This window comes from Eupeodes corollae, chromosome 1 (genome assembly GCF_945859685.1).
Source record: "Eupeodes corollae chromosome 1, idEupCoro1.1, whole genome shotgun sequence".
In the NCBI taxonomy this organism is placed as follows: Eukaryota; Metazoa; Arthropoda; class Insecta; order Diptera; family Syrphidae; genus Eupeodes; species Eupeodes corollae.
The window spans coordinates 185339522-185365555 of NC_079147.1; the positions used below are offsets into that span (position 1 = coordinate 185339522).

At 34.1% G+C, this 26034-nt stretch overlaps 1 protein-coding gene across 2 annotated transcripts in view; it reads left to right on the top strand.

Annotated features, from left to right (window-relative positions):
- Nucleotides 1-17203: 17203 nt before the first annotated feature.
- LOC129940982 (nucleolar protein 4-like) overlaps nt 17204-26034 on the top strand; it is a 36511-nt gene continuing 27680 nt past the window's right edge. For both annotated transcript variants that reach the window (XM_056049515.1, XM_056049516.1), the window contains exon 1: nt 17204-17765. In XM_056049515.1, the coding sequence (XP_055905490.1) occupies nt 17727-17765 (39 nt within the window). In that variant the 5' untranslated portion in view covers nt 17204-17726. The remainder of the gene's footprint in view (nt 17766-26034) is intronic.

A 26034-nucleotide genomic window follows, 5' to 3' on the forward strand; every position in this document is an offset into this window, starting at 1 on the left:
GAGATAAAAGAAGTTTAAAGCCAATATCTCAAAGTTTTGAAAAGATATTTGAGTCGAAAATCAATTTTTACCAACTTTTAATTAATTATTTTGTTTAAGATTTTATTTTTTGTAAACTAACTGTCAAATCGATTTTTCTCGAAATTTGACTGAATGTTGACACCAATATTACTTATAAGCTTAAATTTATTGGAAGCCATAATCTTTAATTTTTGAAAAGATATTTGAGTCGAAAATCAATTTTTAACAACTTTTGTTAAATTTTCTCTTAAGTTTTTATTTTTTGTAAAAAAAACTGTAAATTCAAATTTTCTCAAATTTTTACTGAATGTTAAAAACAATATTTTATATAAGATAAAATAAGTTTGAAGCTATAATCTTATGTTTTTGAAAAGATATTTGAGTCGAAAATCAATTTCTACCAACCTTTAAATAATTTTTTTGTTTAGGTTCTTCTTTTTTTGTAAAAAACTGTCAATTCGAATTAACTCAAAATTTAACCGAATATTAAAAACAATATTTCCTATAAGATATAATAAGTTTGAAGCTATAATATCAGGGTTTGGAAAATATATTTGAGTCGAAATTCAATTTTTACCAACTTTAAGTAATGTTTTTATTTGTTATAAAAAAACTGTCAATTCGATTTTCTCAAAATCTCACCAGATGTTAAAAACGTAATTTTTTGTCGCACAAAATTGTATTGCAGATAAAATCATTTTGGTTTCGTTAAATTTTCGAGGTGACAAAGTGTTTTTCAGTTTTTTTGAATTACAAAAAACCCGTTAATTTTTTTTCAAAAAATAAACTTCTTTGGTATTACGTTAAAATATGTAATACAAAATTTAATTCAAGAATCTTTTTAAAAATCTTTTATTTCGACTTTGGGACCTTGAAATGTCGAGAAATGTCAAAATTTTCAATACGAAGTTAATAAACATTATTTGTTATCTCAAATATTTTACAAAAAAAAAGATTTTATCTTCAAAATAATTTCTGGTAAAATTTTGACAAAAATTGAGTAACACTTTTAAAAAAAAAATAAATTAGGTGGTGCAGCAGCCCGCAGAGAACCAGGGCCTAGTGACTTACAACTCTTAACCATTCCTGTGTTCGAGTAATTGCAATCATAGGCCTTTTAAGAAAACACTTTTTCATGACAAGAATTACTCTTGGAGAATTTGTCAATTCCTCGAAAGAGGCAGTACCCGTGAATAAAACTTTAGGTGGCAAAGGCAGGGATCGAACCCAATACAAAAAATAAAGACCTACTGAAATGTCTTGGCAAAATTTAAGAAATTGGCTTCAAACTGATATCATCTTACAAAAAACATTGTGTTCAACATTCAGAAAAATTTGGATAAAAAATCATTCATAAAAATACTACGCACAATTTGTCAAAATTGTTATTCAGTTCTTGATATCTCGTGAAGGTTTTGATTGACTTCAAAATGGTTTCATTCTATACTAAATTTTGTTGTGAATGTAGGATAATAGTCTTGGAAAAATTCAATTTGTATAATCTGAAATTATCAGTGTGGTCTCAGCCTCTTTTTTTTCTGTATGCATGGGCCAAACATTTTTGACCCTCATTCATATTCTTTAATTCAGCTTAATAGAACTTTGTTCGCATTGATCAGCAGCACTTGCCGAGGCCTATTCAGCCAAATGTTATACCATCTCTTCTGGATCGACAATTTTTATTGTTTTTTTTTATCCAAAAATCCGTCTTAGTATTCGTGACTTAACATTAGCTAAGAATATTGTTCGTCATCAATAACATTCCAAGTTAAAGTCTCCGAGCGACAGTGTTCTTTGTCCTTGCAACAATGATTAACTTGGCCACCAAAAACTGCTTTGAATTGTCACCGCTACTTAATTTTTTAAATCTTTTGAATCTTGAATTTATAATTAACAAATACTGAAATTCCTTTAAAACAAAAAAAAAAAATCAAATCATTAAAATTCTCAGAAATAATTATAATTTTAACTTACGTATGCAAGGCTATACCTAAAAGGAGGGTTTAGTTCGGGGACGAGCGAGGTGTTTGTAAAATTCAAACCTATATCTATGTTTCACGTATTCACACCACATCCAATACCTAACCTACTCCTAACTCCTATAAAGGGGTAATTTGTGAATCAAAAGTGTGCATTGATAACATTTTACCAGAGGGACTTGGGGTCCTCCGCTTCACAAAACTGTGATTTCCCCATGCAGTACTTATTATAGGCCTTCGCATGCTCAAACATCATCACACACAATTTCTATGCCTTAATGTACAATACATATATCTAACCTATTAATGGTCCAACTGCCCCCGAAATATTTTCTAAAATTGGTATGAGTTTTATGCAATGCGTATAGAAAACCTACTTATTCTGCATGCAAATACCCAGGATTAAAGTTAACTGTCTTTAAGACTGTGTTTTGTTCGTATCGCATATATATGAACGATTGTGCGTACATATGTATGAATAGTGTATTTGGATGTGGAGGTGGGTGTATAGGCAACGCAGGATATGCACCTGCTTAAGTATATGGCTATCTCTATACATATTGTGTGTTTAGATTCTATTTGCCGCAGATAAGACATTTACAAGAGGGTAATATAGTTTGCTTTTGTTGATATTATATAGGAACATAGATATACCTATATCTAATCATGTACACTGCAAAGTACATATACATGTTTAAGGCAGGCGTTTGTACATATATAGTGCAACTAAATAATATGTATACATATATTTGAAAATTGCCTCATGCTACATTACCACATCATCGCACATTTACCCACCACCCCCATATTAATCAACCTTCTTACCAGCTTTCTCATACCAAAAACTCAGTCCATGAAGGTAATGATGTCGATGATGATGATGAGATGAAATTTCCAAAGGCCTATAATATCACCAAACTTGAATAAGAACAAGAAGAAGAAGAAGCAAGACGAGAGCTTTGGGAGGGTTGTTGTAAGTTTTGTTTCTATAAGTACAATTATACCATTCCCTCTGCACACGACCTAGTACAAGAAAATTTGGTCTTCTCTTCTATGTGTATACAGTGCACAATGTACATACTCTCTGATAGAGGTACCACCATTCTAGAACCTATTTGCCCCATCATACATTACCTTATGTATTAAGATTTTATAAATAGGAGTGCATCTACCATATAAATCCAAAATCCATATCAACCACCTACAAAGGTACCCTATATACCAAAATGACAATATACACAAATGGGACCATCTCAAATGCCTACTAACTTGATTTCCAAATTCGAGGGAATCAAATAATAGAACAATATAAAAATTAAAAAATTAAAAAATACTTAATGTCACATAATATGCAATAAAAAATTGCACCGAAACCAAAAGAAAAACAATGTTACACACATTTCTTGACCTATTCGTCAGGGTGTTAGCTTCAAGTGAGGAAAAAAAATCTATCTTTATAAAACAACTTGAATGACGAAACCCTTAAAACCTTTTTTTTGAGGTTGTTGAAAAAATATCAAATATGGTATAATGATTAGTAAAATGTTCAATTTTCAACATTAAAATGATTTATCAAAAAAGAATTCGAAACATGCTAGTTTTCCTCCATTTAAAAATAATCAAAGATTTCCGATTACTTAGAGAACAAACATATTCAATTTTCTTTTAAATCAGTTTTAATCCCACAACATGAATATTAGATGGTATTTATCCGTGGCGTGATGGTTAATGCGTGGGACTGTCATGACAGAGGTCTTTGGTCCAAATCCTGACTGTGCCATTTGAAGTTGGTACTGCCTCTTGCGAGGAATTGACAAATACCCCAAGATTAATTCTTGTCATGTAAAGTACTTTCTCAAATTAAACCTTTTGACTCGGCATAAAACTAAAGGTCCATTCTATTTACACACAGGAACGGCTCAGAGTTGTAAGTCACTAGGCCCTTTTTCTCAACGGACTGTTAAGCATTGATTCCAGTTAAGAAAAACACACAATATAGAACCTTTACGAAGAGTTCAATTCCAAATGTGGAACTGCAACCACAAAATATGATAATTTCATTAAATTCTGATCTAAACAGAATTGTACAATGGGGAATAAAAAACCACGTGGAATTTAATGCTTCGAAAACCTAATGCTGTCTTGTATCGTTAAAGCGAGATATACCACCCTTGCCATTATCAATAGATGGCTTTTGCATCAAGGAGACTGAACATCTCGATATTCTTGGTATGTTTATCACCAACCACCTTTTGTGGAATGATCACATACGCGATGTCGATAAAAATGCCGCAAGATGTTTGGGTTTTCTAAGGCGATGCAAGAAGTTTTTCTCCCCCTCTGATTTGGCTAACTCCCATATCTGGGCTTGTGCTCCTGCAACTTGCTGAAACCTCTTGGACAGTATTGAACGTAGAGCATTTAGATTGATTGGTGATAATACCACCGTAGGCTCATTAACGTCGCTTGAAGATCGTCGTAAAGTTTCCTATCTCACCCTCTTTTACCCTTATTTTAACGGTTTATGCTCTTGTGAAAAAGCCAGCTGCATTCGTGCCTTAAACAGTTCAACCGTAATACTCGTGCTTCAAGGAATGCTCATCAGTATACCCTTGAGCCCAACTTCGGTCGTACCGTCAAGTAAAGAGATTCGTTCTTTAGCAGTACTACGCGAATGTGGAATTCCTTACTACTCTCTGTCCTTCCCAGTCATTGCAATATTCAGGAATTTAAAACCAATGTAAACCGACACCTCCTTTCAAGCTATCTTTCCCTTTCCTAGTTCTCACACTGTGTCTGCATAATAAGGGTAGTAATATCCCCTTAAGTGTGTTTTCAAAGATTCAGTGTTATTTGAAAGAAAACGGTACTTTTTCCATAATAGAGTAAATGTATCAGTTATAATTCCTGAATCCTTTTTTCTCATTATTAATTTTATATGATTTTCAAATACTAAAACAAATTAAATGATTCTCAATTGTTAGAAGAATATACAACAGTTCGAATATAGAAGCTCTCAATATCTTAAAATCTGACTCGGTTACAAAAGGCGATACTTAAACTCATATTAATATTGAAAACGGGTTAATTTTATCTCGGGTGCCTATTTCTCAATCAATTTTGATGCTCTCAAAGTATTTAAATAAAGGATTAACTTCAATGCATTGGATTTCAACCGGGCGCCATTTAAAAACCTAGATGTTTTGTAACTAATTGATACAAGGAATTTATGAGTAAACTTTATCCACAGTACTACCAGTTAAGGGCAATCGTTTTAATACAACTTAAGACTTACAACTAACTTGGATTTTTATATGTTTAAGCCTTTGTATCGGGACAGTTCAAATTTATTTTAAAAATATAATATTTTCTAAAAAAGAAACCGTTTGTTACAAATGTTATTTGAAGTCACTCAAAAACTCAAAAAATAAGTACAATCAGATATAATTTCAACCATTACGTGAAAATAACGAGCTATAGAAAGTTCAGAAAAAATTACAGAACTGCTATCAATACGTAGGCATGTCCTTATTCTGCTTCCTAACAAAACAAAAAAAAATCTAAGAAATGACATTTTCCAAGGAATGATGAACAACTACGCCAACGATTCATGATTTAGTACTGCAAGGAAAATCCCGCACAATCTTAGCCCTACTCTATCCTATTAAAACCGCCCAGTGCTGTCGGTCGTTTGGCCGCCAATACGAATATCCATCTTCTACTTGATTCGTCCTTCAACTCCAAAAAGCAAAGATGGAAAAAATACTTCTACGAGAACAAAAAAAAAAAACCAAAAGCCTCTCCATTGAGGCAGCAAATATAAAAAGCAGTAGAAGCGAGAAGAAGAGGACCCCCAAGAAAACGAAACGAGAAAAACTGACCTCCCCCCCAAAAAAAAGAAGACCACCAATACCACTATCCAGCGCCAACAAGGGTAAAATAAATGGATGGATGGATGAAGCCTTCCTAAAAGAAAGAATAAAAAAAAATGATGGCGCAAACAAGAGCTAAATATAAAATTTCTCAGAACAGAAAAAAAGGAATAACTGTGGATATACACCAACAGACATCTAGCCCAGGATATAGAAAGGCATTCTTCTCATTCCAAGGAAACCATAGAGATAAAGAGGGTTACTATAGAGGATAGCAAAGGGAACAAGTAAAAAAAAATAAACTGACACTACACCACCCCTTTCCACTGAGTACCATGCCGCGCCGTTACTGCAAGACTTTTATTCTATATCTTTAGAGCTTGGGTTTTGTTCCTTTTTCTTGGACCCACCGACAACGACCGACACGACCATCATAGAGTCCTTGTCCAAGTTTCATTATAACCCATAGCCTAGGAGCTATATAATGGAATAGGTTTCGGTTGGTATCTACTCTCCTTTTTCTCGTCGTCGTCGACGTCGTAGTCAGCGTTGTCGGTGCGCTTCGGTGGGTTAGTGCTTCGTTTGTATTCTTCTGGAACAGAGGTCCCTTCTTTTCCTCCTTCTTCTTCGTCTCCATCATCATCATCATCCTCATCAAAGTGAACACTGGGGAAGGAGAACAATATTCTTGGATTTCGTCTTTGGCTCTGAAGATAACAGTCAAGCCATAAACCCACCCAAGGATTTTGGAATATTTGTTGAGTACCATACCGTACCTATCTTCCGACCGACCGACTAACATCGACCTCTATATCACCGACCTACCGAAGAAAACCCATTCCGACAAATTTCACTATCATATCCTCTTTTGCAAGAAATCGAGGGATATGTAGGTACATAGGTCTATAGGTATAGCTATGTGTGCACTGCTTTTAGGGATATTTCATCTTCCAGTTTTCTCTGCAGCCGGTATATTTGATATGCTTGCCTGCTGTTGCGCTGGTAGTTCTTCAACTCCTACTTCTTCTTCTATACTCAAGATGCCATCTTAGAAACTGTTGGTGTTATGCCAAAGCATTTTCTTCCTCCTTTCTCCAAACTCCTGTAACTTCTGTTCCTATATTCTCATTCCATCGAATCGAAAAATTTCACTTCAACCGAAGACACAAGAGAAGTGTGTATAAGGTGAACTAGTGGGGTGAGAGGGGGGATAAGGGATGAAGGGCAGAATATGGTATGAGAGTGTACCCATCATCTATTCAAGGAGAAGCCAAAAAGGAACAGCATCTGTGGAAGCGGCCGTCTAAGATTTGGTATCCATGATATATGCAGAAATTTTCCATGTATGCCGTTACCGTTCTTCCTCGTCCTCGTCCTAGTCGTCTTCGTTTTCGTCTTCGTAGTCGTCTCCATATTAGTCGTCGTCGTCGACAACCACCCCTTTTGAATTATAATCATAGTACGAAAATATGTCTTGCACCCACTACCCCCAACCCAAAACAGTGCTTTGTTTGATCCCTTCCTATTTCTACGTCTAAGGCAAACACTAAACTCTGTGCTGCTTTGCTGCTTTGCAGGTGCATTAAGTCCTAAACAGGGTACAGAAGAGAGACTATACCGGGGGAACCCTCAAATTACATTTTCCTATATGGAGGATGTGTTTCTATGTGGATCATTTTCCCATACCTCTCCAAGCCGCCACCGCCACCATAACATCTTCGTCGTCATCGCCACGTTCATACATACTACATTCATATACATACATATACATAACATAAATATGTACACATGTGTGTAGTATACCTTTCGTTCGTCTTGGCCGATGTTTCTGATAGGAGTGATGCTTTGAGGGAGAAAACCGATATACGTACCCTAAAACTATCGGTACACGAACAGCAGCACAGATATACACTCAATGTCCTTTACCTCGGCCTCTCACTCTTTACTATTCCTCATACTCACCCCTTACTAAAGCCCCATTCTCTATCCACATCAGCTACCTTTCTTCATCACTATGTACTAGAGAATTTCGATTTTCCCGGAACTAAAGCCCAAGACGATGGCGATGGCGATGGCGCCCAACGTGGGTGGTTTTGGGTTTGTGTTTTCTCTAGGATAATGTTGGTTATAGGGCGGAGAGAGACGATGGAATGATGTTTCTGGCATCTAAACTTAAGAAAATGTTGTGTACCCTTGTCTTAAATGAATTAGGGGGTGGCTCTAAGGGTTTGATTACTCCTTGTACTCTAATGCTATGTCTATGTTCTTGTCCTCATCCTAGCTCCAACCACTTTTTGTTTGGAAGGCGGGCGAAGGATATATGGATCGTGATAATGGGAGGGGGAGAGGGATCTTTATACTTTGACTGCTAGTATTACCTACCTTTACCTACCTACTGCCTTTCCTATATCCTCTCAGAAGTCTCTAGATTCTATGGTATATTGCTGTGTGCTTCACTGTGCTTTGGGGTTGAAGCAAACAGATGAACGAACAAAATACAAAAAAAAAAACAAGAAATAAAACCGAAAAAGTCAGAAACAGAAAAAAAGATGAAATAAGGGACGGGCACAAGGCAAAAGAATATAAAAATAGGAAAAAAAAATCTCTCATTCATCGTCACCCCATGCCAAGACTTAATTTCTTGATCCATCCCTCCTTCCATCAAACTAACATTGCCTTTGCTTCTTAGTGAGCGCTTCCATATCCCATCAGAGAATCCTGAGATAGCAAAAGAGGTGGAAGAAGCAAACAAAACGAACACAAAAAAAAGAAAAAAAAGAAGAAATCCGTCCTATACACCATCAGCAAACGAAAAGAAGGAAAATTTATTACCACGGAGATGGATAGCTTTAGGATCCTTTTAGTCAGAGCATGGCCAGTTCTGGACTGCCTTCAATTTTCATTCCCCCTCAGTACCGTCCCCAACCCCACTATCCCAACAATACTGGTCTTCATCATCAACACTAGAGAATAGTCCCTCTATACGCCATCACCAACCATCACCACCCCCAAATCAGCCGTAGAACAAAAAAAAGTTATATATATATAAAATTGAAATGAGAGAAATGAAAAAGCACACAGGATACCGAGGAAACGGCAGAAGAAAAAAATTAACTCACAGACAAGGACGAAAACCCAACCGTAGATGAATTAAGTAACAAAACCACCCTTCCCTCTGCCTCTGTTCCTGCTCAGTCGATATAACGACAAAAAATGAACACCCGCACTCTCCACTTATACTATGGGGGGTTTTATATATCCTTCTTAAGGAATCTGTGTAAGTAAGTGAGTAGACAAAAATCCTACATACAAAGAAATTGGGCGAGAAAAATTAAAAGGATCTACAACGAACACCACGACTTTTTCTTAATCTCCCACTCACCTCTCCCCTTTCGTCTCCTCTGCCTACTTCGTTATCTTATGTGATGTCTTTAGCCATCTGACTTAAAAAATAAAAAAAAAAAAAACAGGAAAAAACGACACCGTCTTTGACAGTTTGTCGTGGTCCCTGTGCACAGGCATTAGAAAGGATAGACATCCTCTACTTGGACATAAACGAGCTCATTCTTTTTAAATTACTATCCTGAGACTCGAAACACAAAAAAAACACAGTGGTACAGAACTAAGAGTTTGAAATGTGTTGAAGCAAGGGTTACCCATAGTTTTCTTTTTCTCTGGGAAATTAATTTGTTCTTAGGAAATAACAATAAGCTATTAGGATCTTGAAGGTAAAACCAAAAATCAAAAAAATAACTGCTTTTTTTTTTAAAAGTGTCTTAAGACATATAGTTTTTTTTTAGTTTCTGATAATAAAAGTTTAAATTTAAAATTTTGTAAAATCACATAACATTTATTATAGGTTACCAAATTGGTATAAATAGTTTTTCAAGACGAAAACACATAACAAAACTTATATGTGCTTCTTTAGTCCCGTAAATATCTAAATTTATCAAAACATTTAAGTTTTTGACAAGTTCCACAACATTTATACCCTATTTGTCTCTGTGTAATTTTTTATTTTGAAATGATGTTAGCATAATACCAAAAACTATTTTTTAATAATGGAGAACTTTTAAAGTACTATCTAATTTAATTATGTATATTATAATACTTTACTGGGCAGACCAAAGTCCTTTATGCAGTTGAAATGCTTATAAATAAAAAAACTGAAGAAATACTTTAAATTGGTAACTCTGCACAATGAAAGAATTGCATCATTCAAGTTAGAGATCAACAAAACAAGGGTCGTGATAAGCATCAAACGAAGAAAAAATTGATTCTTTCTATGAAGATCTCAACAAAATTACTAGTATATCAAAATCAAGATCAAATATTCTCTACATAATTAAAGATTTTAACGCTAAAGTGGGCTGCAGAAAAGATGGTGGAGAAGGTACAGTGGGAGAGTACGGATTTGGATCCAGAAACCAGCGTGAAAAGATGATAACATGGTGCTGGCAAAATATTTTAACGTCTGCAACAGTCTGTTTAAGAAAAAGACAAAAAATAAATGGAACTGATATCTCTAAACCGTTTAGTAAGAAATGAGATTGATTTCATAGTCACCAACAAAAGAAAAACAGTTCATGGCGTCTCTATTGTAAACCGGTTGAATTTTGAAAGCGACGATCGAATGGTACGTGCTAAAATAAAAATCAGCCACAAGACAAAAGAATACCACAAGCCCAACCTAAAAAGGATATACCAAAAATAATATCAAATGAAGACAAAACGAGCTACCTTGAGAAAATTAAACATATGTATAGTTTGGAATTCATAAAATCTTAAAGATCAGTTCATTACCAATACGATTCTTTCGAAAAAGCTCGACTAGTCGCAGCAAATGAAAACATAATTAAGCCTTTTTTCCAAAAAGCCAGATAAAATTTCAAGTACAACAAAAAGTTTAATTGAAGAAAGAGAAAAGCTTCGTCATTAAACATATTTAAAGATGACATTAAAATGTATGATGAGAAAATGTTGAAAATTTACTTGGAAGGTAACAAATCAATCAAAAAAACAAGGAACACTTTTCTCAAGTGAAAGAATGGATGATTTCTTTAGATGACAAAAAAACAAAAAATAAGGGATAAAAACGAAATAAATATTTCCGCCACAAATTTCTTCAAGGACCTTTACCAATCAAAGTTTACTTTTGACCAAACCACTTCAGAAATGCCAGATTTTGATCATTATAATAGCTTTTGAATGTTTTTGAAATCGGAAGTAGAAGAATCGATTAACTAACTGAAGTCGGGAAAAAGATTTGGAAGTGACGGCACGAAAGCGGAAAAAGCTCGATCTTAAATGTTTTAACATTTATATTTAATCAAACTTTGATACATGAAGAAATACTCTATTAATGGACAGAATCAAACATAATCCTCATTCACAAAGAGGGTAAAAAAGATGATAATAATAATTATAGATATAATTATAGAAAAAAATAATAATTATAAAAAGAAAAGAACAAGTAGTTTTTCGATCGGGATATTTTACAACAGACTATCTTCAATCAATCAACTAACTGATTGAGAAAAGTGTGGAGCATAACAAAGACCTATATATAGCATTTGTTGATTTTTACAAGGCATTCGATTCTGTAGAACATGTTAAAATATGGCAAGCCTTAAAGCAGCAACGTATCCCATACAAAATTATTAGAATCTTGAAAATCTTATACATGAAGATTGCATCAAAAAAAACAACTGAAGTTAAAGGTCCAACGTTTTGTAATAGGCAGAGGACAAGGAGATTCTCTTTCACCAGCACTTTCTGTGCCATGTTGGAAGAGGTATAGACATTGAAAACCTTGGCTTGAACATAGATGGCGAAAAACTTTCTAATCTCCGTTTTGCAGACGATATAGTTCTTTTTGCAGAAACTCCAAATGAACTCCAAGAAATAATTACAAAATTATCAGAAGGTTGTAAAACAGCAGGGTTGGAAATGAGTCAAACTAAAACTAAACTCATGACTGACAGGAAGAGATACATTTGAATACTTCCAAGAATACGTTTACTTGGTACAAATCATATCATTCAAAAATAGAATGGAGAATGAAATACAAAGAACAATTGCAAATAGTTTTAAGCAGGTATGGAACCTTAAGAACGTATTTGACAAAAAAATTAATGAAACATCAAGCCAAAATGTATTCGACGTGGCTGTCCTTCCGGTTATAACGTATGGTTCACAAAACTCGAAACTACTCAGAGAACTATAGAAAGATGACTTCTTAACATATCTAGGTTTGAAAAAACGGTATTAATGTAGATATTTTTAAATATCGAAAAACCAATTGTCTCATGTAAACGGCTTAAGCTTTTGTCAATTTTTTTGAATAAAACATCACAGAATCAAATATATTCTTAATAGAGGGGAATTGACAAGGTTAGCCAAGTTATTTCGTATAATACTTATTTTTCTATACGATAGAAATTTTGAAAAGACACGCAGGAAGAATCGGTACAGAGTAGTGTGGGACTCTTACCACACTAAATTTACCGGTTAAGCAGGATCAATCCATGAAAAATAGATAAATTATTTGTATTTCTTAATTTTAAACTAACGTTAGGATACGTTTATTGTTTCAATATTTTCCTATAGCTCCAGCTTCATCATTATCGACAATCAGCTCCTGAGGTTTGGTTCTTCTAATTTTCCGAACATTGTGGCATACATTTAAGAGGGTCTTCATTTCAGAGTTATTATGACTGCAGTCTGATTGTGTAATACACTAAGTTTTTTCTAACCATTTATGTAAGCATTTTAATTTGAAAGCTACAATGTTTCTGTTTCCTGAATTTCTTGAATTTTTGGATGTGGTCTAGCCACACTCAGAGTTTATTTTTTTATCAAGCAGCACGTTCTTATGTACTTCTACTACTTGGTGTTTTCTTTCCATTTAAGCTAAGCACCCAAAATCATCCCTTTATTAACTTTATTATATTGTTAAATTTTTGACTTGCCTTTACAACGATCTATTTGGCACCAATACTACAGTATCGGTACCGACAGTGACAAGAAGTAACAGATTTCTTAAAATATTTTTGCAAAATACTTTGCCTCTAATCTTAATCGTAACCATAAAAAAAAGGCTGGAATGCGTTCCACACTGATAAGTTCCCATCCCGACTGCCTATTTGTCTTGTTGGGTTAAAAAAAATGTCAGTTGAATTATTCTGAAAAATTTTGAAATTAACAAAAATATTTTTTATATCAAAAAATAGTTTAGTTTGAAAATCTAGTTTCGATAAATAGATTTTTAGTTGAAAACAAATTTTACCAATTTTAGAAGTATTCCTTAAATTTTTACAAATTGGAATGAAATTAATTAATTTGAAAGATATCAAGAACCGAACATCAATTTTTACCATATTTATGTACTATTTCTTGTAGAATTTATTTTTTTGATGAAAAAAAGGGCTGTTGGATTAAAAAAAGGTATTGAATATCGAAAACAATATTTTATGTGAAATTAAAAAAAAGTTTGAAGACAATATTTTTAATTTTTGAAAAAAACTATTTAAGTCGAAAGTAAATCTTTACAAAAACTGTCAATTACATTTTTCTCAAAATTTGACTGAATGTTGACAACAATATTTTTTAAAATATAAAAGTAGTTTAAGGTCAATATCTCAAAGTTTTGAAAAGATAATTGAGTCGAAAATTAATTTGTACCAATTTAATTAAATTTTCTCTTAAGTTTTTATTTTTTGTAAAAAAAAATGTCATTTCGATTTTTCTTACAATTTTTGCGAATGTTGCAAACAATTTTTCTTATAAGATAAAATAAGTTTGAAGCCATAATCTCAGGGTTTGGAAAAAATATTTGAGTCGAAGTTCAATTTTTACTAACTTTGAGTAATGTTTTTTTTTAGGTGTTTCCTTTTTATAAAACAAAACTTTCAATTTTATTTTTCTCAAGATGTTACCAGATGTTAAAAACGTTTTCTTTCCGTTGCTCAAAATTGATTTGAAGATGTGATAATTTTTGTTCGTAAAATTTTCGAGGTGACCAATTTTGTTTTCTTAAATTTTTCTGATTTAGTGATTTTAAAAAACCGTTAATTTGATTTTTTTTTTAAATAAACTAGTATCACGTTACAATATAATATAATATTAAATTTAATACGAGTCTCTAGCGTATTTGGTTCTTGAGATATTTAGGGTTAACCAAAATTTTAACTTTTTTTTAAACTGCTATGGTAAAAAAACCACCCACGCATTTTTCTTGAGATCCATTTCTGCATCTTTCTGCATTATTGTCTGTAGAACAAAATTTATTTGAAGTCGATATCTCTTCTGGTTCACACACGCACAGACATCTTTCCAAAAAAATGTATTTCGACTTTAATTACCTTGAAACGTAGAAAAATGTCAAAATTTTTAATTTGACAAATCTTACCCATTACAATAACTTCCTATGGAAAGTAAATAAAAACTAAAAGGTCACAACTATTGAAGTTTTTGAAATTAATTCGTTTTAAGGGTGCTTACAAGTAGAAGTTTTATGTGAGAAACAACAAAATACATCAAAGAATTTAGTCCTTATTTAAGCAACCAATACTTCTTATTACTTTAACATTGCTGATTGTTCCAAAAGTGAATAAAATAAAAAGGAATGTATATTTCGCTGTGATTCAACTGATTATTTATTCTGTGCGTGAATGATATTTACAAGAAAAGGTACAATAACGAGGCACACGTATAGAATATCAAAACAATGTACAAGATAAACGATAGACCACTTAGAGCTAATATCAAACTCATCGATATGTTCCCTTCTGTGTATAGGTACATATATCGTAAGAGTTAAGAATTTCTAGCAGACATTTTGCGGAGGGGCTAAAGAAAAATCATGGCTTTCTTAATATTGTCTGCGATCAAGGAACCACATAGCAGATATGTAATTTAAAATGTGGTTATTTTAGTCAAATGAGGAAATAATCATTTTTTTATTACAATTTATACGGACTTATGAGATTTACTACAAAATATACTCATCACATATCAGAATTAAGAATTTTCAAATTTTAAGTGGTTCAAGTTCAGTGTTTTTTCAGAAGTTTTAACAATGAACCACTCATACACATGTAAATCTCGAGGTAACTCTAACAAAAGACCCAAATATTTTAAGTTTTAAAAAGCATCCCGTCCTTCTAAGCCTTATCTTCCAAACCTCAATTGGCTTGTTTAATATTTATCAATCGTTTGGATAAATTTGTCTACGCATTTAACCCCTCTATCCCGCCTTCCCTTGCTTACAAAAAAATACCTATGTATACTGCTAAATTAAAGAAAATTACAAAAAGGACTTGATTAAGCCCAGTAATAGTCTTTTTCTTCTTCAAAATGATAGAAAGGAAAAATGTTGCCCCTTTATACTAAATCAATAACACCCCATCTCATCTAGAAATATATAAAAGAGAGAAAAATATACCCTCTCAAGTCTATTTCTAATTACAATTCATTCCATCTCTGCATTTGAAAAACCAAAAAAGAAATTTACAAAAAAAAAAACAAAATCTACTGAATCATCATCAATTCCTCAATCTCCTTTGTTATTCACACAGAAGAAAAGTTAAAATAAAAGAAAAAATCGAACCAACCAACCACCTAGGAAAAAGACAAGGGTGGTCGTGGTACGTAGCATAAGTATAGGAAGGTAGGTTTAGGGGCTTAGGTTGGCTGTTGGCATGGCAAACTCAAATAAAAATGGAAATCTCCTTGTCGCATACCCTTTCCACAAAATTCTATATATAACTACCTTCCTACCTACCAACCTACCAATTCCAAACCTCTTTCTATGCAGAAACACAAAAATGCAAAAAATCGAATCGAAATTCAAATGAAACGAAATATCCTCCTTCTCTTCATGCAAGTTTCTTCTTTTCGATGCGCTGGCTCCGTATACTACTTACTACCCCAATCATCATCATCATCATCATCGTATTCGTAGCCGTAGTCGTAGTCGTAGTCGTCGTCATCATTCTGCATCCGAACAAAGTCCTCGTTATAATTGAGAGCAAGCAAGCAAGCGGCGACCATTTAAACCCCCATCTCTTGAGCCACCTTTATATAGCGTAGCACAATAATAGCAACACACACCAAATTGAGGAACTCACCCTCTACAGGGTCATCTCTGCTGCTCCTGCTGCTGATGCTGCTGCACTGCAACTGCCGAAAAAATCATTTTCATCTCTGCTCTGTCACCGTTTCAATCAGGGAAGAGCAGCTCATCAATACACATGATTTTTTTTTGCTATCCTGCCGCCTGTCAGGTTGTACCTAGCTAGAGTGGTAAAGAGTCCTGTGTGTACAATGCATCTGCTTTTTTTTGTTCTTCCCAAACGCAAACCCTGAATTCTGGAGTGCAGTGCCACATCAGTTCTTTGGTGTGGTGCTAGATACTTGCACCAAGCAACCCCCCAAAAATTTTCCCAAACCGAATACAACGGAACATGAACATCGTCATCACTATATAGCTCTTGCCGTTTGTACTGCTGTTGTTGCCTACGTTAACGTCATCGTCGTCGTTGGCGGCGGCGGCGTCGACGACGACTTCAGCGGCCGTCGTTGTGTCATTGGTGGCAGTGGCAGTGGAAGCGGATGGGTTTAAGCTTCTCATCCCTTAGCATCCTCATCACACACTCAGTGTACTCGAGTAAGTAGAAGAAGGACCCTTTAGGTAAAAATTGGAACTTTGTCTTTACTTTGCCTGTGCGATGGACCGTTCTACGATGCACCCTTTTGTTAATCGTTCGTTCCACACAAAAAAAAAGAAACGAACGAAACACAAACAAATCTACAAAAATGCTTCGAGTCTCTTGCCGCCACCTTATACCCAAAACCATTACCATAAACCCACCCGACTAAAGGGGGATAAAATATCACTCACAACCCCCAGTAGTGTCGTAGGCCGACTTCGACTATGACTACGACTACGACGAGAACGACAAAAAGGAAAACACAACACAAAACACCAAAAAAAGAAAAACCAAAAACAAAAAACAAAAAAAACCATACCATTAGGAAACGCACATGGAGGAATATTATGCTATATTTGTTCGCCTAACATTGAAGAGCAACGAGAGTACACTCGCACTTATACACGTGCATCCCTCCAGACAAAATAATATAGACGACAACGAACGACGACGACAACGACTCTCTATAAAAGCCGTACATCCTGCGCAGGTCCTTTATGGATGGTGGGATATTACAGTTAGGAGTTCGTATAGAAGGATATTCCATTCAGTTTCTTCTTCTTCTTCCTTCAATCTAACAAAATATACAACAACCGCTCTAGAAAACATTGATGCATGTTTCTGTTTTGGTCAGTCAGCAGTTGATTTTCAGCCCGATTGGTATTGGATTGTCCTTTTTGAGAATAACGGAAAATAAACAAGTCCCACTCAATTAAATTTCATTCAATTTTGTGGGCAAAATAGAACAAGAAAAATTGTTGTTTAGTGCTAATAAATTTGTGGAACCTAACCATATAAATAATATTTAAAAAAAAAAACACAAAACATAAGAAAGTGCTTCAATTGTGAAGAAGGATAATAAATATTTATTCTCATCCAACTTGTTCCTGTGCGAAGGTCAAGTTCAAAAAAACGATTTGGCGGTTAAAATTGTTTGCTTTTGAAAATATCCTGCAGAAACATAATAACGGATTTAAAAATAAAGTCAAACAACAGAATTGTGACTTAAAAGTGAGATTTAGTGGAAATTAGACAAAGAATAAAATAGAGTGACAAAACACCAAGAGTGACACAGAGTGAGGGAGAGTGACTTTTTTTAGTGAAACACAAATTAATAAAAAAAAACTTTCAAAATTCCTCGAATGGCAGCTAAACGTAAAGCATCCGTGCTTTTGCATAAGGTAGGATTTTTAAAATAAATAAAAACAAACCAATGTTACTCTTAAAATATAATACAATCAAATCTGGATACCTGTAGCACCCTCTGCATATATTTAGTTTCTAAGATAATGGCATACATACGTTTATAATATATTCATGTACAAGTTCAAAATTTTCTAGAACCTTTAAAATCTATCTATTGTGAATTTGCTTCGATAAACTTGCACGCATTCAAATATAAAATATAAGCTGCACTCTTTTCGACTTTATAATCATTTAAATAGTTGTGGAATCTGTTTTCAATATTATTACATATTTAAAAAATTGTGGAATCTTAAACTTAAAATTTGGCTATATCTTGTTTTCTAAATCTAATAAAGTATTTATATGTTAAACAAACAAAACATCATTTCTCAGTACCAATTTGTTGTAGAATCCACCACAACTACCAACAAAATGTATTTAACTGAAATAAGATGAAATATTTAAGAAGTTATGAATACGTTCCACAATTTTCAAAATTGAATTTCTTAATGATTAAGTCAGGGAAAAATAAAAAATATCAACCTACAGTCTTTGAAATTCCCCCGAGTATGTTTTTTGTTTTAAAAAAACAAAATTATTCTTAATGTTCTAAATATTCGAAATTTACGTTCCAAAATCAGTTGAGAATGATTTTGAAACATCCTACTTCCGATATAGAAAACTAGACTAGATATTTTTGTATGACAATGTATTTTTTTTCAAAGAAAAAAATGTGGAATAATTCAAAATATTGGAGGATATTAAGTTTTTTCCTTGAACTAATAATTTCTTCATGTTCAAAAACATGAATTTAAAATTTGGAAAAAAAAACAAAATAAAGTATTATAAGGGTCAACAATTAAGTTAATTCTCCTATATTGTCTTTTAAAAAAATCACTATGAAAATCTGAGTACCTCACACTCCTAGTTTCCATTCGAAACAGAAAGGAAAATCTTTGAAAAAGATCAAAACAATTCACTATTAAAAACTTCAAAAAATGCAAATAAGAAGTAAAAAACAAGATTCTGATTATTTTTAGTTTTTTTACGAAATAATAAAACTTCCATACAATGTTCTTATTTCTAAACCTTTTTAAGAGAGCCGTAGAACGAAAAACATTAAAGGTTAGCTTAGCTTAACATTTATTTATAAAGTCTACATATGTTTCCTCTTCTTACGATCCTTGTTGATAACATCTCTTCAAAGCATCAATTTCTACAACTTTTGTTCGTCAAATTAAAAAACAAAACAAAATAACGACAAACATTCGCAGTTCAAAACTGTCAAACATTTTCTAGATCTTAAGTTAAGTAAAAATAAAATATTGCCAAAGGTAGATTCTGTTTAACACGAACGAGTAATGAAACGGTTTATTAAAACGAGCTTGAAATACTCTTTCTGAATTGTTAACCTAATCCTTTATTAATATAAAAACTATTTCAATAGTTTCAAAACTTGTCAAGCGAATTCCACAATTTCTAGCTCGAATATTGACCGTAGTATCAATTCGTAGCTCCACCACCCGCCGGGACGTGTCAGCTTAACTATGTTACTAAAAACAAAAGACTGATTATACAATTTCTTGAATTACAAAAAAGTTGCCAAAAAAAAATAGTTTGAAGTCACTTTTTAAAGCATCAAAGCACCCAAGTCTAAACCATACATTTATGATCAGGCTAAGTTGCCAATTTCGGTAATGTTTCCTATCAATTCTAGCTTTAACAATACTTGCGTTGTCATCTTGAAAGCTAAGTGCAAGACACTTTCTTCTTTATTTTGGACAATTATATAAATTAAATAATTTGATACCTTTTGTAAATTTATTGTTAGCTTTTCGCTATAACCCGATGGTACTTACATTTCTGCAGTTTTGTTTAACACTGAAGTTATCAAGAATGGTATGAACAAAAAAAGAAGATATTGATGCAAATTCACAGAATATGATAAATGAACTCTTAATATTAAATCTAAGAGTTTGGTGTCAGATATGGAAACATTTAAAATACCAAAGATATTAACTCTTCCTTTGTATGTAATGTTCCTTGTTTCAATCGTGATTTTTCTTCAAGCTCTCTTTCAAAAACTCCTCTATTTTAAACAATTTGTAAGGATATAAGAATCTAGGTGTCAATTTGACCGAATTATTAACTTGATTCATATTTTAAAGAAAATTTGATAAGTTCAAAAAAAGTGTCTGAATCCATTTCTCTTTTTCATACAAATTTGTGACAATAAATGAAAGATAGATAAGTGCTATGGGGCTTCTTTGGCTAGAATGACTTAACAAGGTTTAAGTTGTCAAGACAAAAATTGACCCATTTGCACTAAACAATAAAATAAAAAAAATATACAATTCGTCCTTGAGATCGGTTTTTTTTTCTTAGTTATACTCAAACCTTTGATTATTCTTAAGAAATAATCATTAGCCATCAGTTTTCATAAAATCACTGTAACCTCGCAATAAATACCCATGCTTAATATTATATCTATACTCTAAAGGTACCTATACTTTAATTGTTAAAGTGAATTTGCTTTGCCCTTGGTTTGTTCGTGATAAATTATCCCTGCAGGAGATGATCATAAAATAAGAAATACTTGAAAAAAAGACACTTTAGGGGTGGTACCCACTTTGGTAGCAACAGAAAAGAGAAGTATACTGCGACACCAGTTTTCCAAAAACCAAACTTGTCCTCTCCAGTAGTATAGTAAAACCCAACAATAAAAAAATGTCTCAGGGAGTGCTGAACTAAAAAAAAAAAAATAGCATAAGACTATCCCATATACCCTATACTATAAACCCTCATTCAAGAACAACAAATCAGCTGGCCAATTACTTTCAGGAAATGCTAAGACATAAAGAAAAAATGTCGAAAAAATGGAAAGAAAATAGAATGAAAGTAAAGAGCAGAAAGAAAAAAAAAACAAAATTAATCATATATCCTTCTACCAACCACCCCCAATATGAACCAGAGACCACCACGAGCGATTTCAGGGTGTCTTGGGGTGTCGTAGATATATTATGAATAGGTAGGTAGGTACCTAAACTTGCTATATGGCTATAGGTAGAGTCCCCTTTATAGAAAAAAAATCTTTAACCAAAAAATAACGACTAGATGTCGAGAAGAACAAGGACACATCGCATCGTCCTCTGATGGGGTGTTATAGATGACATATAGAGGAGAAGAAATTGAAAGAAAAAAAAGTAGCTAAGAGATATAGGAATAAGATACACATATCCAGATAGAAAAATATCATCCCAAGCCTCTATATTTTCACCCTTCCCTCTGAAGCCTGATGCTATACCCTTATGATCATCATCAACATCAATTCTACATCACATCGCACACTCTTCCATACTATACCCAACGACGACGACGACCCAACCTAAACATATACCCGCTTTGACAGCATATACATACATACGTACCTCCACCCCATCACTATACACAAAAGAATGAGGACAGCCCAAACGTCGTCGTAGTCGACAACGTCGCCGGCACTATTCCCTTGCACAGTCACCTCATTTATCCAATTTTCACCCACCACCTCCGCCGTATTCATCGTCGTCGTCGTAGTCGTCGTCGTCATCGACCAAAAGAAGAAAAATAACTCACAGGCTCTGAGAATATAGCACAGAAGTAGCAAGCACACAACAACAAAAAAATCAAGAAAAATCATAATCATCCCCCTTTTTTTTGTGTTCATGTGCTCCTTTGGCAAGGGACTTCCTTCACCATTCCTCCAAAAATAATGCTCATCCCAATCCAAGTGGGTATAGAGACCACCACCATCAGTACTACAGTGCTGCTTGTGAAAAAGTTCGGACAGCGGATAATCCCTCAGAAAAAGACCAAGTTACGTTCCGTTTACTTTTTTTTTTGCTCTCCATCCATCCTCCCCTCCTTCTTTGATATTTACCTCTCTATACTTAAACATCAAAAAGGACGAAGGAAAAAAGAAAAAAATTAGGAATTTTTATTCTACACTCTCAGCATGTTGTGTAGCCCGAAGAAGACGGCGAAACTCGCAGTACACAGAGAAGCTATGGTGAAAATGAGGATGGGTGAATGGTTACCACATCAACTACCTCCCACACCCATGTTACTAGCAGACCTCACGGGGGCGATGATACAAAAAAAATAATAAGAAAGCACCGAGAGGGTAGGGCTCAGGATCCAAGGCAAAATTAAGGCACCCCATTTCTATTCACCTCCCCCACCCTCTCTCCATAGATTCATTTATACAACTCATCATCAAGGGTAGGTATCGGAGAAGCAACTAAGGCAGCAGATTGTAGAAGGCTAAAATCAGCAGGAATGTTCCACACACATTCTAACTCTCCCCCCCCCCTCTCCATCATTCTTCGATCACAACCCACGCCTGCCATCATCACCACTCCCATCCGACCCTCGTGGCACTGCCATCATGTCATCCTCGTGAAGAGAAAACCCGGGTCCGTTTTCTAACTGCGGCGTAGTCGACCGACCCTTACTTTATCCGCTTTTGTACACCAAAATGAAATAAAAAAAAGCAAACGACTAGGAGAAAAAGTCCGTCCAATCTATAAAAGCCCTTCTTGGGCATCACAGAGGGTAGATATGTAGAACGGGTATGATGGAACTGAAAGCACAGTAAAATGAAGACAACAAAAAAGAAAAGAACTAAAAAAAAAAAAACGAAAAACAGAACCGATTCCGAAGAACCCTTCAGAGTGGAAAGGAAATTCTTATGTGTCGTTTCGCAGGGAGGCAAACCCTCATTTCGGGAATATCTACTTCGTTGTCGTCGTCGTTCGTCGTAGCTCGTAGTCATCACCATAGTCGTCGTCCTCATCGTCCTCGTTGGCTTGAAATAGAACCCAGTCATGGTCTCTTCCTAATACTGATGGTTAGGTAGGTAGGTGGTGGTGTTGGATGATGGCTTAGGTTAGGTAGGGTTTGCTATTACCCGAAATCATTTTCATCTCTCTGCACAATCCTTCCATTTTGGCAGACAACTGTGAATTCAGTCGCCACCAATTTTATGGGTCGTCTTCCAGAAAAGCGTAAGTAGGTGTAGATATACTCAACCTAAACATGAAATGGGATACAAACAGGAAAGGGAGAAAGGATAGGAGGTAGAAATGAGTTTGGCAAAAGCTCAGAGGGTCTTGAACACAGCTCTCCGTAGCATTAAGAGTGGTATCTCAAAGTGGCAGGGTATTGTGTGTATTATCCTTTCCCAGTCTGCTTGAGTTTCGACGTTGTCCTCAGTCATTCTACTCATCATCATCAGCATCAAAAGCAGCAGTAGAAGTTGCTCCTTTTTATCTTCTGATGTTGCTGCTACCAACCTACACCCCAAACACTACAACCCTCCTCCTTCATCCTGGCACAAGTTTTTTTTTTTTTTTTATTCATCCACCCACCGTCGTCGTCGTCACTCGCCGCCACCACCATCATCATCATCGTCGTCGTCGTGGAGTAGAGAACCATCTCGAAAAATTACCCAACAATGCCGGAGCGAGAGATCCCTTAAATCTACCCCTACTCATATCAATTCATCCGCAACGCCCGCATAGATCCCTGCTGGTAATTCATCATCCCCATTGTGTGCCTGATGTTGCCTGATGGAAATACCCCCTCTTGCCCTATACCTTTGTACATATATATTCTAGAGAATCGTCAACCACTACCGACAACATCAGAAGCAGCAGTAGCAAAAACGCTACCATCTCAAAACGAAAAATCGGTTTAGGTGGTGGTTCCCGAGGAGATAACCTAACTCACTGCATCGCATCCTATCGTTACCACCTTCGTCTTCTTCTTCTTCTCCAGCTCTCTGATGTGTTTCAAACAAGGGATCCGAAATGAAACGGGACTAAGGCACAACATAAAAAAAATATATAACTTATACAGAAATCCTTGGGTTTCGAACCCAAAAATAAAGTCGAAGTGGCGGCTTCTATATAGCGAGAAAAATATGGGTAAAGGGTACAGGAAGTTTGGGTAAGGTTAGGTTGGGTTGGGTTGGGTTCGGTGCGGTGAGTTGGAGTTGAGTTCGGTTATAAAAGACAGCGTCACTATACCAAGAACTGCCAACAAACAACGTTCATCGAAGCATAACTGTGCGGCGGTAGTGTTAGTGGTAACAACGGCGGCGGTGGCGTCGACGGGTTTTTTGTTGTTGTTGGGGCTCCTAAGAATGTGTTCAAGCCTTATTTTAGAAAGGAAAGGTTTATTCTGTAGCAAGCTCGCTACGGTACTATATTACCATCATTCGCATATGTACATATATGAACAGGAATTGTTGGTGTTTCCTTTTATATTCTGCGTGAGTGTTTTTCTTTCCCAAAAGAAGACCCTTTGTCTGGTTTGATGTTAGCATAATACGAGTAGGTAGGTACCCGAACCCATACCTTACTTCATACTGCCATTAAGGTATGCATAAGCAAATATGTATATACTTATTCATGGAAATGCTAGAATTTCCTGAGTTCTTGATTTCTAGGAACTAAGTACAATTGTAACTCTCTGATGTCAACTCTTGTTGAGGTTCTCTTTATGCTTTTAGTTTAATTGCTAATTTTTTCGTAAATATTTCATCTTTTCGTAAAGAAGTGTAGAATAAAACCTATGATGTGAGTAATTTCTTGAGCTGTGAAGGTGCTTGTAGAACGCGCTAAGAGATCCTTAATGGGTTTAATACCTTAAAGATTTTGAGCAGTTTCTAATGCAAAATATTTATAACAATATTTTAAGATAAAAACATTTGGAGTCAATACATTTATCAAGATACTTTAGCCGACAATTTAGGATTTCGTTTTTTTTTTCAAAAAAATTGTCGATGTGATTTTTTTAAAAATTACTTAAAAATGTAAACAAATTAGAAAGTAATTATTACTTATACAAAAATAATTATTGAACATTTTATTACGTTAAGAATGTTTGCATATAATATAAGTTATATTTTCAAGACATTCGAGCTAAAAAACATTTTTTACCAATTATGTGAAGTATTTTTGAATTTTTTTATTTTCTATAAAATAACTGACAATCGGATTTTTAAAAATGTTACTGAATGTTAATACATTTTGAAGACAATATATTCAATCGTTGCCAGGATAATCGAGTTAAACATCCATTTGTACAAACTTTTAAAACCCTTTTTAAGATTTGTATTTTAAGAAAAAACTGTTACTTCAACTTTTAAATTTAATTCTTCAATTCTGAGCAGATGTTAAAAATATTATTCTTTGATGAAAACTATTATTTTTGAGGTAATTACATTTTTCGTTTGCAAACTTCATGAGGCGACAAATATGTGTTTAGATTTTTTAATTTATTGAAAATTTAATTAAAATCACCAACGTCATTGGTTCAAGAGATTTTGGGGCGAACTAATTTATTTATTTTCTTTTTAATTGATAAAATAAATAAAAGTACCCACTCAATTTTTTAAACACTTTTTAGCATATTTTGATGTTAAAACAAAATTTATTTCAAGTCGATTTCTCTCCTGGTTCTTGAGATTTTTACCGAAGAAAAACGCATCCTGAACGTACATATGTACATCTTTCTGAAATCCTTTGATTTGGATTCAAATGACCTTTCAAAGTCAAGAAATGTCCAAATCTACAATTTGAAAAAACGTAGCCATTTTAAAAACTTCCTATAGGAAGTTAAAACAGATTTTATTGCATTTTTTTTCTAGAGCTACCATTGGATTTAAACTATAAATATTTGTTTTTAATTTATTTCTAACCTATTGTTTGGATGTTTGATGTTTTCAATAATCTTACTTAGTGTTTTGCAAGATTTGTAAATGAAAGAAATTTTGAAATGTATTTTGTGTCTCCATTTCATAGATTCAAGCATTTGCAAGTTCTTAGAATTTTAAATTTCATTGATGATTCATATTCAAAGTAATAAATTATTTATTTTGAATTAAATAATTAATAGGTCTGGAACATATCGTTTTTAAGTTCTACAAAACGCTGGAAAACTCTTTTACTGTTTCAATTTATGTTTTTGAAAAAGAGCTCCAAAAATTGTCAAGGTCATTTCTGTTTGTTTAGACTCCAAAACTCTTATTCCACAGAAAACTATTAGAATGTTCTATTAGCCCGTAGAGAACCCAGGCCTTGTGATTTATAACTTTCAACCATTCCTGTGTGCGAGTAATGACAGAGACACAAAGTTTTTTAGCCGCATCCGAAAGGCGAATTTTACAAAGCCCTTTGATGAGAAGAATAAGAACTCTTATAAGATTTGTCTAGTTGCAAT